Genomic DNA, 15,445 nt, shown 5'->3' with positions numbered 1-15,445 from the left:
GTTTTCTTCCAAGTGGGAATAAATTATTTTGGAGTAGAGTAAACAGACATCTATTTAATAGTATTAAATATGAAACGTACTATTATGAAATGTACTATTAGGTTAGATGGACTGTTGTACCAGACAGACTGATTTAAATATAAACATGAAATATTAGCTTGTGCTTTCTTTTGGAGGTATAAAAATGTAGAAACACACTACATACAAGTGTTGAAATCTATTTTAGAATATTCACGTGAACCTGGGCAGCCTGTTTGTGCCAGAAGCCTACATCACTGCAACTCGTCAGTATGTCGCTCAGGCTAACAGCTGGTCTCTGGAGGAACTTGCTCTGGAGGTCAACGTCACCTCAGCACAGGGCGCAACACTTGACACCTGCAGCTTTGGTGTCAAAGGTGAGTAAAACAACACAAATTTCCTAAATGTCTAACTCCATTTCAGTAAGGAATAATTTCTACTGTGCAGCTCAGAGTGCCCTTTTCAACATGATATATTTTACATGTGTTTCTGTATAGGCCTGAAGCTGCAGGGAGCAACCTGCACCAACAACAAGCTCTCTCTGTCCACTGCCATCTCCACTGAGCTGCCTCTCACACAGCTGCGATGGCTGAAGCAAAGCAACTTGGAAAAGAGGAACATGGTAAGGCCTCAATTACTTTTTCAACAGTGCTGAAGCATGAGTGTTTAAATCTCTTATTATAAATTGGCCTCCTTTTATTCTTTGTCTTCAGGTGACCCTACCAGTGTACCTGAACTTCACACGTACAGATCTTATCTTCACCGTGGACTTCGACATTGCCACAAAGGAGGATCCACACAATTTCTATGAGCGTGGCGTGGCTATCCTTTGCACTGAGTAGATTATTGCTTAGCTTAAGTGTTGTTATTAAATGTCATTCCTAATTGTCTCCTATTCATCTGTGATTCTTTATAGCTTGGTAGGTAACTACTTTGAAAGTGTAACCTTGCATTAGACATTTAACCATTTATCTTAACAGATTTGAAAGTCAAGGAAATGTTGATAAAATGATTGTCAATTGATGGGAGATTTGAAACCCAAGGGTTTTTAAAAGAAGGAAGCTGTATGTGTTTCAAGAAAGAACAATGAATGTTGATTAAAGTTTTGCATGTACGTTTTGTTGGCGTAGACTGCACGGTAGTGCAATTTGCTGACTTTTAGAATTCAGGCTTGAGGAGTTTTGAAATTATCTTAAAAACCTGCTCATTGTGCTTAATGTCTTTCTCATGAAATGTGTATTGAATTCCAAATAAAGTCCATAACCTGTCTCTTGTACTCTTATTTTTATTTGAGCATATGATGTGTATATAAGAAATATTTAATATATTTATCAATGATTAATTATAAATATAATTATTGTTCACCCAACAAATTTGTGGCTAAAAGCTTAATTGGCTCACATTTTTTAAGAACACCTCTGCATTGCCAATATAAATCTTCCCCAAAATATGTTTTTAATGTGAATAATTTCCCATGATGAAACCAGGATTTCTAAAGAAATGCTTTATAAGAAACCGTATATATTTTCAGGTGGGACTGACTCCAGCAACGAGCCATACACTAAATTTTAGAAACAGTGGGATACTTATATAATTGTATATAGGCTTCTTGACCTCATTAAAGCCATAATAGTACTTTTAAATTAGTTTTTATATTTATTTGGGTAGACTGGTTAGTTTTCTACCAGTTTTATGTACTGATAAATATTCAGAAATAGCCATGACATTAAAACCAGCTGGCTTAATATTGTGTGAGGAAAAATGTGATGAGAGCTGCACAGACCCCCTGATGGTGTGCTGTGGTATCTGACACATGTTAGCAGCAGATCCTGTAGGTCAGAGTAACATCTACATTAACGACAGGACCTAAGATATATTACATATGAGTTCTACAGGGAAGCCTAATATTGTATGGCCCATAAGTGTCACTTCTCCCTGTAGTGCAGACTGTGTAACACCTGGTTCATCAGACCAGGTCACCTTTTCCCATTGCTCACACTGCTACTTTTCTCACATGGCCTTATTGCAGGTGCCTTTGGCGCTTCACAGGAAACTTCTCGTTCACCCTAAAGAACTCCTGGCCTAGATTAATATTATTCACCAAATAATGGCCCTGTTGTAATAATGTAGATGACCTCCAGCTACCTGTTGCAGTAGCCCGTGGTAATAATTGTTTTGTACAAATGTGCAAACACTGGCACAGATTTACGATCCATGGAGTGTGTCGCCAAGCCCTTCTGTTCTGCCCAGTTCACTTGCATGTGCAAAGCAAGTGTACCGCGTGCTCAGAACCCGGCGAGTTACAGAGAAAACCACAGTAAATGCATCCGCTGTGCAGTCTAGGTTGGACGGTATTGCGCATGCGCGACGCGTAAGATCCGGGCCTGGGGAAGGATGAATGCAAATTTCAAAGATGGCGGCGGAGGGAGGAGGGAAGGAGATGAACGAAATTAAAACTCAGTTCACCACTCGAGAAGGCGCGTACAAACTCCTCACACACTCCGAATATAGCCGCCCCAACAGGGTGCCTTTTAATTCCCAAGGTTCAAATCCCGTCAAAGTCTCTTTCGTGAACGTCAACGACCAGTCTGGCAACGGCGACAGAATCTGCTTCAATGTGGGCCGGGAGCTCTACTTCTACATCTACAAAGGCGTCAGGAAGGTAAACACGACGCACTCGCATCTTCATTTCACTCCATACATTCTCTAAGATGACAAAAACAGTAAATGAACCATTAACATATACCGGCCTTTATCCGTGGCCGTTACACGCTTGTATGTTTTCATGGCTGTTTATTTTTATTTTTTAACCGTTATAGCATGTTTGCTACATAGCTAGCCTGCCCCTGCTACACTCTGTTATGGTATGCAGAACAGCTAAGTTGCTATCCGCGTTTTTCACACCTATATTCAGAAAGATCCCAATTCCGAAGCCCCACTATTGGCTTTTTCGTTGAGTTTGATTACGAAGCAACCAATGAGATGTTTGCTTCTGAGTTGCAACTTTCGTGTATGAGGCGGGAGTTGTCTAAATATGGGTGGAGAAAATAATCCCTACTAGTTAGCTAGGCAGTTTGCTAGCTGGCTAGTCACAGCTTCAAGCCGACTAACAAACTGTCAGCACTGGGCCTAAATACACCTGTCATGGGCGCCACAGAACCAGCACATTCGATGGAGTCTCTACCCTTTGAATGATGTTAATGATCTCGCGTTTATTCTTGAATGACCTTTGGTTGCTGTCTGCTGTCAACGTTAGCTTATGTTATCCAAGTAGCTAGCTAACGTGCATGTTGGCCGATATTGGGATGTCCAGTTAAGCTAAATAGTAGCGGTTTGTTGAAACCAATGACTGTGTGGTCGAGAGTCATCCTGTCAGAAACCCCTTTATTAACTGTTCTCAGTAGCTGTGTGCGCTATGATGCAAACAGGCTAAAGATCAGTGTTGTTAAAGCTGCATGACATCATCTGTTGGGGTTTTTCGACCACGAAGTTCTGCATCTGTCTTTCTTGCGTGCGGTGATTAATCTCTCCCGTTTAGACCCACACGCAGAGTTGTGTACATGGATTACTGCATGTAAAGCGCTGAGTGGCTCAACTTTTTGCCAAGTTAATAGCTGAACGGTTATGATGTAAAAATGTCACTGTGCCATTATATTGTGCCGTGCATTCCAGGTGAAATACATCACGTGTGTGAGTTGAGGTTTAGTGTTTATGGTTTTTATTTGTTGGTTGCTGCTTGGTTTTTGTTATTCCCAGATTTTGCTATATTCCTGCCGCTCTCGTGTCACAAGCTGACGTTGCTCTGACGTTATACATGAGAAGGAAATGGAGTTTAACACTTGTTTATGGAGTGATGTTACATGAACGTGGCCGTGTAAAGTGCACCTGCTTTATTCTACTTTTAAATTGGTTTATAGAAGAATCGGCTTTAGATCAGTTCATATAAAAAAGCACTGTTCAATCTATGACACTAACCATGCAAAATGCTCCTTTGAGTAGGTAATTAACATTAGCTGTTGTCCGCTAGTGATGTGCAGCAATTCAAGTTCTAAATGTCGCAGTAATGTTTGGAGTTCATTACAGTAGAACAGTCGACATAGCAATAATTGTAAAATTAAGTACTTTTTAGATTTGGATGCTCCGACAGAGCAAACACACAAGTATATCCTACGGTGAGAAAAGTGAGTAAGTGTTGCAACTACTAGTTACAAGTCAGTATGAATGAGCCTCAAGCAATTATGGCACTATGGCTATTTCAAGTGTGAGTTACAGCAGAGACCTGGTTCTCTGGTTCTCAGATAACAGGCTGAGAACAGGCTGAGATGACAACTATACTTGTTTTGATTGTAGTGTATGCTGTAAGGGTGAATGCTGAGTTCAGCTAAACTCAGAATTGGGAGTTTGTTTACTGTTCATGCTGTGAGCAGCCACCATGTTCATTTGACATCACTTGCTGGCGTTGGCTTTTAGGAGACTGAATAGGAATTTGAGTTGGGTTCTGTTTTTTTCTTAGTCGTGAGTGACATCCTTTCATTACATTCTTACAAGTTAGAACCTTTAGTTGAATGCAGCATAAATCACAAAAGTCTGCAGGTATTTGAATAGCATTGTGGGTAATGTAGGTTACTAACATGTCAGTGAAAGAAGTTTAAACAAACTGAACATGGATTATAAAAATTAATAATTAAGTCATTCATAGTGGACTTTTGCTTTGAGTGCTTTCAACTATTGAGGCATGGACTCCACAAGACCTCTTAAAGTGGGCAGTTACAGTTAGTTAGGCCTCTGACAATGTTGGCAGCAGATCCAAGTCCTGCAGTTGCAAGTTGGGGGCAACATGGATTGCGATTTGTTTGTCCAGCACGTCTCATAGATGCTGAATCTTATTGAGATTGGCATTTGGAGGCTTTAAACTATTTCTGAACAATTTTTGCTTTATGACTGGGTGTTTTAACCTTGCTTAATGAGGCTGCTGCCATTAGGGAATACCTTTGCCATAAACACTTGATGTGCAGCAGTATTTTGTTGTAAAGTGGTATGTATCAAAGTACTATTCATATGAATACAAGTGTTCCCAGCAGAACATTACCAAAGAATCAAACTGCCTCTTCTGGCTTACCTTCTTTCCTTAGTGCATATTGGTGTCCTCTCTTTCCCAGGTAAGTGACACGTGCATATAGCCATCTACATGATGTAAAAGAAACTGTAATTTATCAGATCAGGGCCACCTTATTCCATTGCTCCATTGTCCAGTTCTGATGCTCACAAGCCCATTGTACAGTACATGCTTTTGGCATTGGTCAGGAGACAGCACTTTGACTGGCTGTTATACAGCCCTATACAGAGCAAGCTACAGTGCATTTTGTGTTCTGATACCTTTCTGTCAAAGCTAGCATTAACTTTTCAGCTATTTGTGCTACCGTTGCTCTTCTGCAGGATCAGACTAAACAGGCTTTCACTCCCAATGTGAATTAGTGAGCCTTGGGTGCATGTGAGCCTGTTACTGGTTAACTGGTTGTCCTTCTATTAGGTACTTTTGGTATTAAGGTATTATCCTTAAGGAAACAGAATTATCCTTCTGGTGTGCTGTCTGTTGTACAGGTCAGGTATCATCTGAACAATGGATTCTTCTCTCTGTTGCAGTCAGGGTAGTGCTTTCACTCCCTAAAGACAAACAGAGATAGTGTGAGGAGGAGCTTCTTCCCACAGGTCATTCAGGCTCTCAACCAGGACAACACACAGGCCTACTTGGACTAGTCTGCACAATACCTACTACCTTAACCTGATTTTTGCACAGCATGCATATATTGCTAAACTAAAACTGGAAAACATTTTATTCTATTTTTATATCATGTGCAGTCATGTACTGTGCGACAAGTAAAATTTGAATTTCAAAATTTAAATTTATAGTAAATGTGGTACAAACACATTGATGTTAGATCATGCCAAACAAAAGAAATAGAGCTTTTCTGTCACATTGTGTCATATGGCAATCATTTTTTTAAAATTGCTTTCTCAATATGAGTATGTAAATATATCCTTCACATGGTCCTTATTGGGCTGTAACATTATTATACCGTAATAATGTTTACCATAAATGCCATTTTTACTGTATACACTAATAGTTTATTGAACTGATGTAAGAAAACTAATAAGCATGAAAACACTTTCTGCACAACAGGTTTAATTTCTTTGCAACATTTCATTGCTTTACCGTTTCCTCAAGGAACACATTTTTATAAAGCTTGCTTTAAACTCCATAAATTATAATACTACATTATAATTTTAACATTATAATATTTAAAATTTATATTCTATTATATTGTTCTCAAAATCAAATGTCTTGTGTGTTTTTCGTCTACAGGCTGCTGACCTAAGTAAGCCAATAGACAAGAGGATATACAAGGGAACACAGCCCACTTGCCATGACTTTAACCACCTCACTGCCACAGCTGAGAGCGTGTCGCTGCTTGTGGGCTTCTCAGCTGGACAAGTACAGCTTATTGACCCTATCAAGAAAGAGACGAGTAAGCTCTTCAATGAAGAAGTAAGTCTGTGAAGGATTGTGCTAGGGTTTCAATACATTTTTACTTTGTTTTTTTATGGCTGTGTATGCAAAAAGGAAAAGAAATGCTAAACATTCGGCCATGATGTATAAAGATATAAAACATGATACAAATTCTTTTTTTACTGCACCTTTAAATCTGTTAGAGTTGATGCCATTAATGATATTTGTGTTTTTAATTTTGTACATATATAACCAAAAGTTGAGCAATATGCTGCTGACCTCCTAACAAAAGTTTCTCTTTTTCTCCCCCCATCACCCACTCTCAATCTTTAATGACCCCTGCCAATGACCACCCTCAGAGACTTATAGACAAATCTAGAGTGACATGTGTGAAATGGGTGCCTGGCTCGGAGAGCCTCTTTCTTGTAGCCCATTCCAGTGGGAGCATGTACCTGTACAACGTGGAGCATGCATGTGGTACTGCTGCACCCCACTACCAGCTGCTCAAGCAAGGCGAGAGTTACACTGTGCACACATGCAAGAGCAAGTCAACACGCAACCCATTGCTGAAGTGGACAGTAGGTGAGGGTGCGTTGAATGAGTTTGCTTTCTCACCTGATGGCAAGTTTGTGGCATGTGCAAGCCAGGATGGTTTCCTGCGAGTGTTCCACTTTGATGGTGCTGAGTTACATGGAACTATGCGCAGCTATTTTGGTGGCCTGCTTTGTGTTTGCTGGAGCCCAGATGGTCGCTATGTAGTAGCGGGTGGTGAGGATGACCTGGTAACTGTGTGGTCATTCAGTGAGCGGCGTGTGGTTGCTCGAGGACATGGTCACAAGTCATGGGTTAGTGTGGTGGCCTTTGACCACTACACCACCAGCGTAGAAGAGACTGAACCCAACGAGTTCAGTGGCAGTGATGACGACCTGCAGGAGCAGGCACTAACGGGCCGCGAGCGTGCCAACAGCACACACTCGCGTCTCTCAAAACGAAACTCCACAGATGGACGACCACTCAGCGTCACCTACCGTTTTGGATCTGTGGGACAGGACACTCAGTTGTGCCTATGGGACTTGACAGAGGACATTTTGTTCCCACATCTACCGTTATCTCGAACGAGAACCCATACCAATGTCATGAATGCCACAAGTCTCCCAGTCTCTGGAAGTGGAGGAGGAGTAAGTGGAGGAGGAGTTGGAACAATAATCACAAGCATCAACAACCCAAGTGCCAATGGAGGAAGCAGCAGCAGCAGCAACAGTGGCTCTAATACACCAGGCAACTCTGTGCCTGCACCGCTGCCACGCTCCAACAGCCTTCCTCACTCAGCTGCCTCCAGTGGCAGTGGCAACAGCAAAAGTGGCACGATGGACAACACCAATGCAGTTCCCTCAAGTGTAAGCAAGTTTGCTACACTGGCGCTGCATGAGCGTAAGGAGCGACACCATGAAAAGGAGCACAAGCGCAACCACAGCATGGGCCACATCAGCAGCAAAAGCAGTGACAAACTGCATCTGCTCGCTAAGACAAGCAGAGCAGATGCAGCCAAGACGCTGGGCACACCGCTTTGTCCAAGAATGGAGGATGTGCCACTGCTTGAGCCACTCATTTGCAAGAAAATAGCACATGAGAGGCTCACCGTACTTATCTTTCTTGAGGACTGCATAGTCACTGCATGTCAGGAGGGATTTATTTGCACGTGGGCCAGGCCTGGGAAAGTGGTAAGTTCCATCTAAATCCAAATTGCATTCAGATTTTAGAAGGTTATTCTGCCTTATTCTTCCAGAAAAGCCAAACATTTATGTGTTTGAATGCTTTTAAATTAAATATTTTTTTAGTATTAAAATTTATTATATCTCCACCCCCTAACTATTACCAGTTGACAATGATCTTGCTCATAGTTATGGAAAGTTGTAAAATTTAAACAAAAGGATTCCTGATAAATTTAGGAAGAAAGTTTTGTTTAACTCCATTTAAGGCATACATATGAACAGTACTACAAAATTGGCTAAAAGGACACGCACATTCTAAGATGCAATACTATTTTGTGAATCTAACACTGCAGGCACCACATTTTCGCCCTAATGAATTATGCAGCAATAAATCAATTTATAAATTTAAATGAAGTTTTGAAAAAACACAGTAAAAAAATAAATTGGGACACACACACACACACACACGCACACACACACACACACACACACACACACACACACACACACACTTCTATACCTCTGTGTATAGGGACACTTCTACACTGTCAAATGATGCATATACTAATTGACCTACAAATAATACAAAGACCTGTAATAATGAGAGCAACACAACTGTTGTTTTTTCCAGAAACCGTTGTAGCATAGAATGATTAAACTTAAACACTAGATGCAGATCCATGATTTGTTTTGATAAAAGTAACGAACAGCTTGTTCTGATTTAAGAGGAAGGAAGTACAGGTTTCATTTAAGGTTTAATGTTTATTTCTCATAAAATATGATGAGCAAGCTTTTTTATGCATTCTGTTGACTGTGTTGTTTAATGTCCTGATGCATCGAACTGAGCAGCTTGTGTCAAACGAAGTGATCCATTACGTCATATGATTTTATTTAATTTTTTTAAATCATGAATTTTCTTAGTGAATCCTATGGTTTAGTTCTAATTCACATCCCTGTGAATGAAATTCATGTCTTCACGTTTTTATACATTAAAGGTTTGGAATTGCTCTTACAATGATATTTGTCTTCCTTTTCAGGGTTTATTGTCATCCCAAAATCAAGCCAACTCGCCCAGTGGAACAGTAGTATAGCCACAATATTTCTGCTGCTAAGAACCCTACATCACATCAAGCTGTCAACATACAGAGCCCTGTGCTGCTCTTCACGTTTAGAGCATTGCGTCTTTTTTGTTCTCTCTTTCTGCCTCACGTCTGTTGTATTTTCCCCAATTTAAAATGTCATTGGTTGCCTCACATGCACTGTGGACATGCGAATACTGTGCACAAATGGAAACAGTGTGGTGCAGTGATGGACTTTGGCCATGGTGGTGTTGTGCCCCTTCCTTTTTCTCTTTTCAAAGAAAAGTATTTATTTTTGCTTCTTTTCTGTCTAACACAAACATTTCACATTTCCTTCCTGATGCGAGTGTGACTGTGTTGAGGAATTCAGTTGGAAGCTAGGAGCTAAAGATAATATAAGGTCTTGCTTCCATCCAGATTATTTTTTTCTTTGTTCTTTTCTTACATATGGAATCACTCCCCCTAAACCCCACACTTTAAAAACTTTGCACTGATTTTATTTTTATTTTCTCTTTTTTGTAACTACTAGAAAGGATAAAAAGACAAAAAAACAAATGATCTAGGGATGGCCTTGATGCACTTGGCTTTATTATCCTCTGGCTTGAAATTTGAATCTGAATAGCTGGATGCTGCAATCAAAAATTTTTGTTTGTTTGTTTTTTCCCCTCTTTTTATTTTTTTCCCCCCGTCTTCCCCTTTTTTTTTTTTTTTTTTTTAAAGAAAATTGTTTGCACTTAATAGTTTATTAGAAGAGAATGGCTTTACATTTTGTGTGCAAGGACTCACAGACTGGTATAACGTGGAGAAATGAAATGATTTAAAAAAAAACAAAAACAACTTTGTATCTATTGAGCATTTATTTTAATATTGTTTCAGAGTAAAATCTGCTTTGTATTATATGTATAATATTGTAATTCAGTGATTTAACGGGGCAAAAGCAAATGATCAGTACTACTCTAGTGGACGTTTTGTCATCATTAAAGGAAATAGTGATATTTCTAAGGCAGAAAAATTCACAATGATATTAAAAAAATCTTGAATATGCAGATTTCTGCTATTTTTTTTTCTTTCCTCTTGACTTCATCCAGATGTATTTTGATATAGGAGATTTATGTGTCAAAAGGCTTAAACCTTTTAGCAAATATGTTTGTTATAAATTCACAAAATGCAGTGTTGTCTGCAAACAGCTGAACTCGAAAATTCTAATGTGTGAAGCTCAGGAAGTCTGGCAGACAAAAAAAAGTGTGTAATAAGAGTTGGTTTTTTGTTTTTTTTTGTTGTTGGTTTTTTGTTTTTTGTTTTTTTTTGCTTAGCAGCAGCAATGCTATTCTGCATAACGCTACTAAATCACCCCACTAGGAAATGACTTCAGTAGTTATGAAACTGATTGGTAATACCTCACCATGTGACAACACCTAATGTTTTAATGTACCTTTTTGTGACTACCGGTCATTGTTAATACACCACACAGTGAATCCACACTAACTGGGGAAGGCGAGGATGCTACAGTGGTCACATTTTATGTTGTTAACATTTTTACCGTTCACATTTTGTTCTTCATTAAAAACAAAGTTCAGTGACCTTTGGCCTTGTGCGTTGATTGTGATTCTACACTGTGGTGTATAATTCAATATGTTATCTGTTCCATTAAAATGAAAGGCCACTTCAGAGGGTTCTTATAAAATAATCTATACCATTAATATAGAGTGAGTTTTCTTAGGCCACTTTTCAAAAATGTTTTCTTCTTAACTTGGAGAAAACATGATTGTGGTTAATAATATGCCTACATATTACATTTAACTTGGGTAAATTCAAGTTGTGCACATTCAAATTCTTTGGAAGATGGATTTAAAGGACAAAAATTGAGATGTCAAGTAAAAATATTCATATCAATAGCAAGTCCAGATAGTATCTCTGATGTATAGAACCAATCTTTTGTAAAACACCCAGAGATGCTAAATGAATCTCCACAACACAACTGAACACACTGGTTAAATGAATGGCATTTGGCAGATGCAGAAGTTATATTTATCTCTTTACATGTGTGTGTGGTAATGGGGTCCTGCTGGTTTGTTCAAATGCTAATTACCTCCTTTATGATTACTTTTATGCCTCATCAAGAGGCATTCTGGTTTCAGAAGTAATATAATTGTTTAATCTAACCAAAAATTACAGAAAGCACCCCACGAGATATTGGGTCAAGGTCTCCACTCTTTATTGATAGTTATTTATTATAGATATTTAGAACTCGAACTCTCTCTCTCTCTCTCTCTCTCTCTCTCTCTCTCTCTCTCTCTCTAAGTTCCTTTTTATCCTGCTGAAAAGTGGAAAAATGTTGCCTGGTCTTTTGCCGATGTTCAGCTGTCCAGTTTTGGTGAGTCTATGCCCACAGTACCCTGCTGACTGACATTGGAACAGTGGAAGCTGATGTGGTTTCTGCTGTTGTAGTCAGTCTGCCACATGAATCAGTGTGCTGTGTAAAGATCCTTCACCACAGTTGGAAATAGTGGTCTCTGAAAGTCATCTGGTATCAGCAACCATGCTATGGTCAAATTTCATTGACATGTTCCCGCTTCTGATGTATGACATGAGCATTAACTGAAGCTCGTGCGTCTGCACAATTTTATGTATTGAGCTGCTGCCACATGATTGCTGACCCAATAATTGCATGAGTGAGTCGGGCACAGCTGTTCCTAACTGGCAGTGACTGCATAAAGAAAAAGGAAAGCTTTAAAGATAGATATAATATATATAAATAATCATATAAATAACCATACCATGGTCAAAGTCACTGAGATTATATTATTATTCTAATATCTGATATGGACGTATACTGATGGGAAATTTAAATGAATTAGAAGGGCTATAAGTGGTCTTAATAAAGTTACCAATGAAAGTCTATACATTCACTGTGTATATAAATGTGTATACACAAAAATCCTGCAGTTTTGTTGTCATTTAAATTGAAAAATATAACTCTTTATATTTTTATACATGGCACAGGGAATTCCATCATGACCATGAAAAAAGCATGTTCCATCTTTTGTACGTTAGGGATATGCTCACTTTACCTGTCCACCAACCCAACCACTTTGTGTTGCTGTGTTATATGTAACATCTGGCATGTGAAAAACAATGAAAAACTCTTCTCAAAGGGTCATTGTTAGGGTTTGTGTTCATTATGTCTGTACTTTTGAGTCACCAACTGCTGGAACCAAATTCCTTGTGTGTGTCAACATACTTGGCCAATAAACCTGATTCTGATTCTGATTCTCTCCCCAATTCAGTCCAATTCTCTCCTACAGCTAATTCTTCCCTACTGTCAGTTAGGGTTTCTCCTTCAAGATACAATGTTCTGTCAAAGGGCGGCATAACAGTCAGAGGGACGCACTCTCCTCTTCTGCTTGAAACACTAGCCACAACTAAGCGGGGAGAAAGAGTCTGTCGCACAGAGAACATAACCAGTCTTGTTTGCTAAGTTCCTAACCATGAATGACTGTGTATTGTTGATGAGATTGGGCAAATGCTCCTTTGTTGTATGACTTGGCAGCCTATGTAGTTTTAATCAAATCTAGATAACGTTAGCATCCAAACTCAGTTGTCCAACAGATTTAATATGAATCCATTTGCCCTCAGAATCCTCTGCCCATAAACATGTTTCCAAACCAAAAAAAACCCCAAAAAAACAAAAAAACAGGAGCACAAGATAGAAGGGGTGATTCCAGAAAAAAAAACTGTTACTGAGCACAGCAACAAGACACAAGGTAGTTACACTGGATCTGCAGGGTCTCTCACAGGCTAAGATTTTAAAGCAGACTGGGGCTTCAGGATGTGCTGTTCAAGCTATTTTGTAGAAGCACAAAGAAAAGTGCAATGTTGAAGACAGTTGATGCAGTGCTTTGGCAAGGAAACTTAATGCAGCAGATGAAAGACACATCATGCTTACTTCCCTTTGATATCTGAAGGTGTACAGCCATGAGCAAACCAGAGGGATCCAAGTACACTCATCTACTATGCAGAAGTGGTTTTCATGAAAGGATTGCAGCCAAAAAGCTGACATGTAAACAAGGCTAACTGACTCAACAAAACCTGTACAAAAACATAGGAACTGGGGTGCAGGAAAATGGCAGCAGTTGCTTAGTAGTGATGAGTCAAAATTTGTAATATTTGGCTGTAGCAGGAGGCTGGTTGTTTACTAAAGGACTAGAGATCAGTACAGTAATGAGTGGCTGCAGGCAACAGTGAATTATGGTGGAGGTTTGTTGCAAGTTGGGGCTGCATTTCTGCAAATGGAGTTGGAGATTTGTTCAGGATTAATGTTGTCCAGTGCTGAGAAATAAAGGCTTAAATAAAAGATACTTATCCATCATGCAGTACCATCAGAGAGGCATCTGATTACCTCCAATGCCTACAATCATTTGAAGACATTGACGAGAAGAAATTATTGTTAGGTCTATGGTGAACTCAGAGTTTGTTCCGACCCATTAGTTCCTCAGGAGTACTCGGTTACACTGTTGTTGAAATTACATTATTTACATTTACATTATTTACTGTAGAGTGTCAGTTTTAAACTTAAATTGTATGTAATCTTTTATTTTTCTTCTTATTATATATATATATAATTTTCTCTTCTGTCTCTATACTTCTGTAAAGCTGCTTTGAGACAATGGGAATTGTTAAAAGCGCTGTACAAATAAATTTTCATTTTAATTTGATTGGCCCCAAATTTATTCTGCAGCAGGACATTGACTCCAAGCGTCAGAACTGTCCTGGAAGTCCTGGAAATAATGGTTTGGCACCACTGTGCACTGACCGAGTCTTCATCGAGTCTGTCTTGGTTTACATGAAGAAACAGAAGGATTTGAAGCAGCCTACATCCTCAGAAGATCTGCTGGTTAGTTCTTCAGTATGTTTGGAACAACCTCCCTACTGAGTGCCGTTAAAAACTGTGTACAAAGTCTGTTTTTTGGTGGTCACACCAAATATTGATTTGGATTTCTTTTCTGTTTATTTACTTTCCATTTTGTTCGATAATAAAAATAAAATATTAATACTATTTTTGAAACGCATTCTTATTTTAATAGCACATTTTCACACCTGCCTAAAAGTTTTGCACAGTACTGTGTATGTTAATATAATATGATATATTATGCATATATATGTATTATTAAATACAATATTACTGCATTTTTATCTTTCATATTTTGCATAAAATGACCCCAGTAGAAAAGCTTCAGAAATGCTTTTGCTGAGAATTTCTCATGAGATTTTTTCCTCTCACAAATACAAGTAAAAGTAAAATGTTTCCTAAAGTAGGGATTTAAAGTGTTGTATATTTCTTATTTTCAATGTCAGTAATTTCAGTAATTAAAGAGAAATTAAAATATAATTTTCTTTTTAATCCCAAGTATTTTTTTGTTTTTTTTTTCATTTTGTATTCAATTCTATAAATCGGATATATTATTTTTTTACAACCACAATACTTATGGCAGGATATCGACAACATACTATAATATAAATTTATTTCCCCTGTGGACACGTTCACGTTCCACACAAACATGAATACATAGTGAAATACAGTCTATGCCTGTATGAACGCAAACCACTTTATCATGATCCCCTACACAATTACCTAAATGCAGGAAGTATAAAACTGCTGTAAATGAAATTGTTCACTCATTCACTATTATAAAGGTAAACATCACTGAAATACCTGCTATAGAGTACTATATAGTGCATATACTGTACAAATACACTCATTTTCATGAATCATTTCATCAATTTGTCCGAAAACCACATATACGAAGCTGTCAGCACTGATATCTATTTGAGGGTAAAATATAGTATAGTAAATAATAGGGCTGAAATATAACATTTATTTACATATAAACAAGTTATATAGCCTGCAGAATTAAGTAGACAGGTCAAAATCTCAGTTGTGCACAAAGGGCATGTTGAGAAGTTGGGAAACAAGTAAATTTACACAATTCCCTTTATGATTCTATTTACTGCAGCAGGAGAAAAGGGCAAAGAAAAGAATAGCTACAGAGGTGTGCCTGCTGCTGTATTTTCAATGGCAGGACAGAAAGTAATAAGGGGGGAAAAGTCAGTAAAAGTGTAGCTAGGAG

The 15,445-nt window shown here is 38.5% G+C and overlaps 2 protein-coding genes across 3 annotated transcripts in view; both read left to right on the top strand.

The window, feature by feature from the left end:
• The window catches only part of dync1h1 (dynein, cytoplasmic 1, heavy chain 1), a 39,485-nt gene extending 38,199 nt beyond the window's left edge, over positions 1–1,286 (top strand). For both annotated transcript variants that reach the window (XM_047821166.1, XM_027173629.2), the window contains exons 76-78: positions 227–395; positions 516–640; positions 732–1,286. In XM_047821166.1, the coding sequence (XP_047677122.1) occupies positions 227–395; positions 516–640; positions 732–860 (423 nt within the window). In that variant the 3' untranslated portion in view covers positions 861–1,286. The remainder of the gene's footprint in view (positions 1–226; positions 396–515; positions 641–731) is intronic.
• A 1,088-nt stretch (positions 1,287–2,374) lies between these two features.
• wdr20a (WD repeat domain 20a) lies at positions 2,375–10,897 on the top strand. The gene is made up of 4 exons (XM_027173631.2): positions 2,375–2,680; positions 6,383–6,565; positions 6,886–8,247; positions 9,276–10,897. The coding sequence occupies exons 1-4, from the start codon at positions 2,417–2,419 to the stop codon at positions 9,327–9,329; spliced, it is 1,863 nt and encodes a 620-aa protein (XP_027029432.1). The 5' UTR covers positions 2,375–2,416; the 3' UTR covers positions 9,330–10,897.
• Positions 10,898–15,445: the final 4,548 nt, after the last annotated feature.

Source organism: Tachysurus fulvidraco, chromosome 12 (genome assembly GCF_022655615.1).
Source record: "Tachysurus fulvidraco isolate hzauxx_2018 chromosome 12, HZAU_PFXX_2.0, whole genome shotgun sequence".
In the NCBI taxonomy this organism is placed as follows: Eukaryota; Metazoa; Chordata; class Actinopteri; order Siluriformes; family Bagridae; genus Tachysurus; species Tachysurus fulvidraco.
The sequence above is the reverse complement of the archived record's forward strand: the minus strand, read 5'-3'. Positions and strand labels throughout refer to the sequence as shown.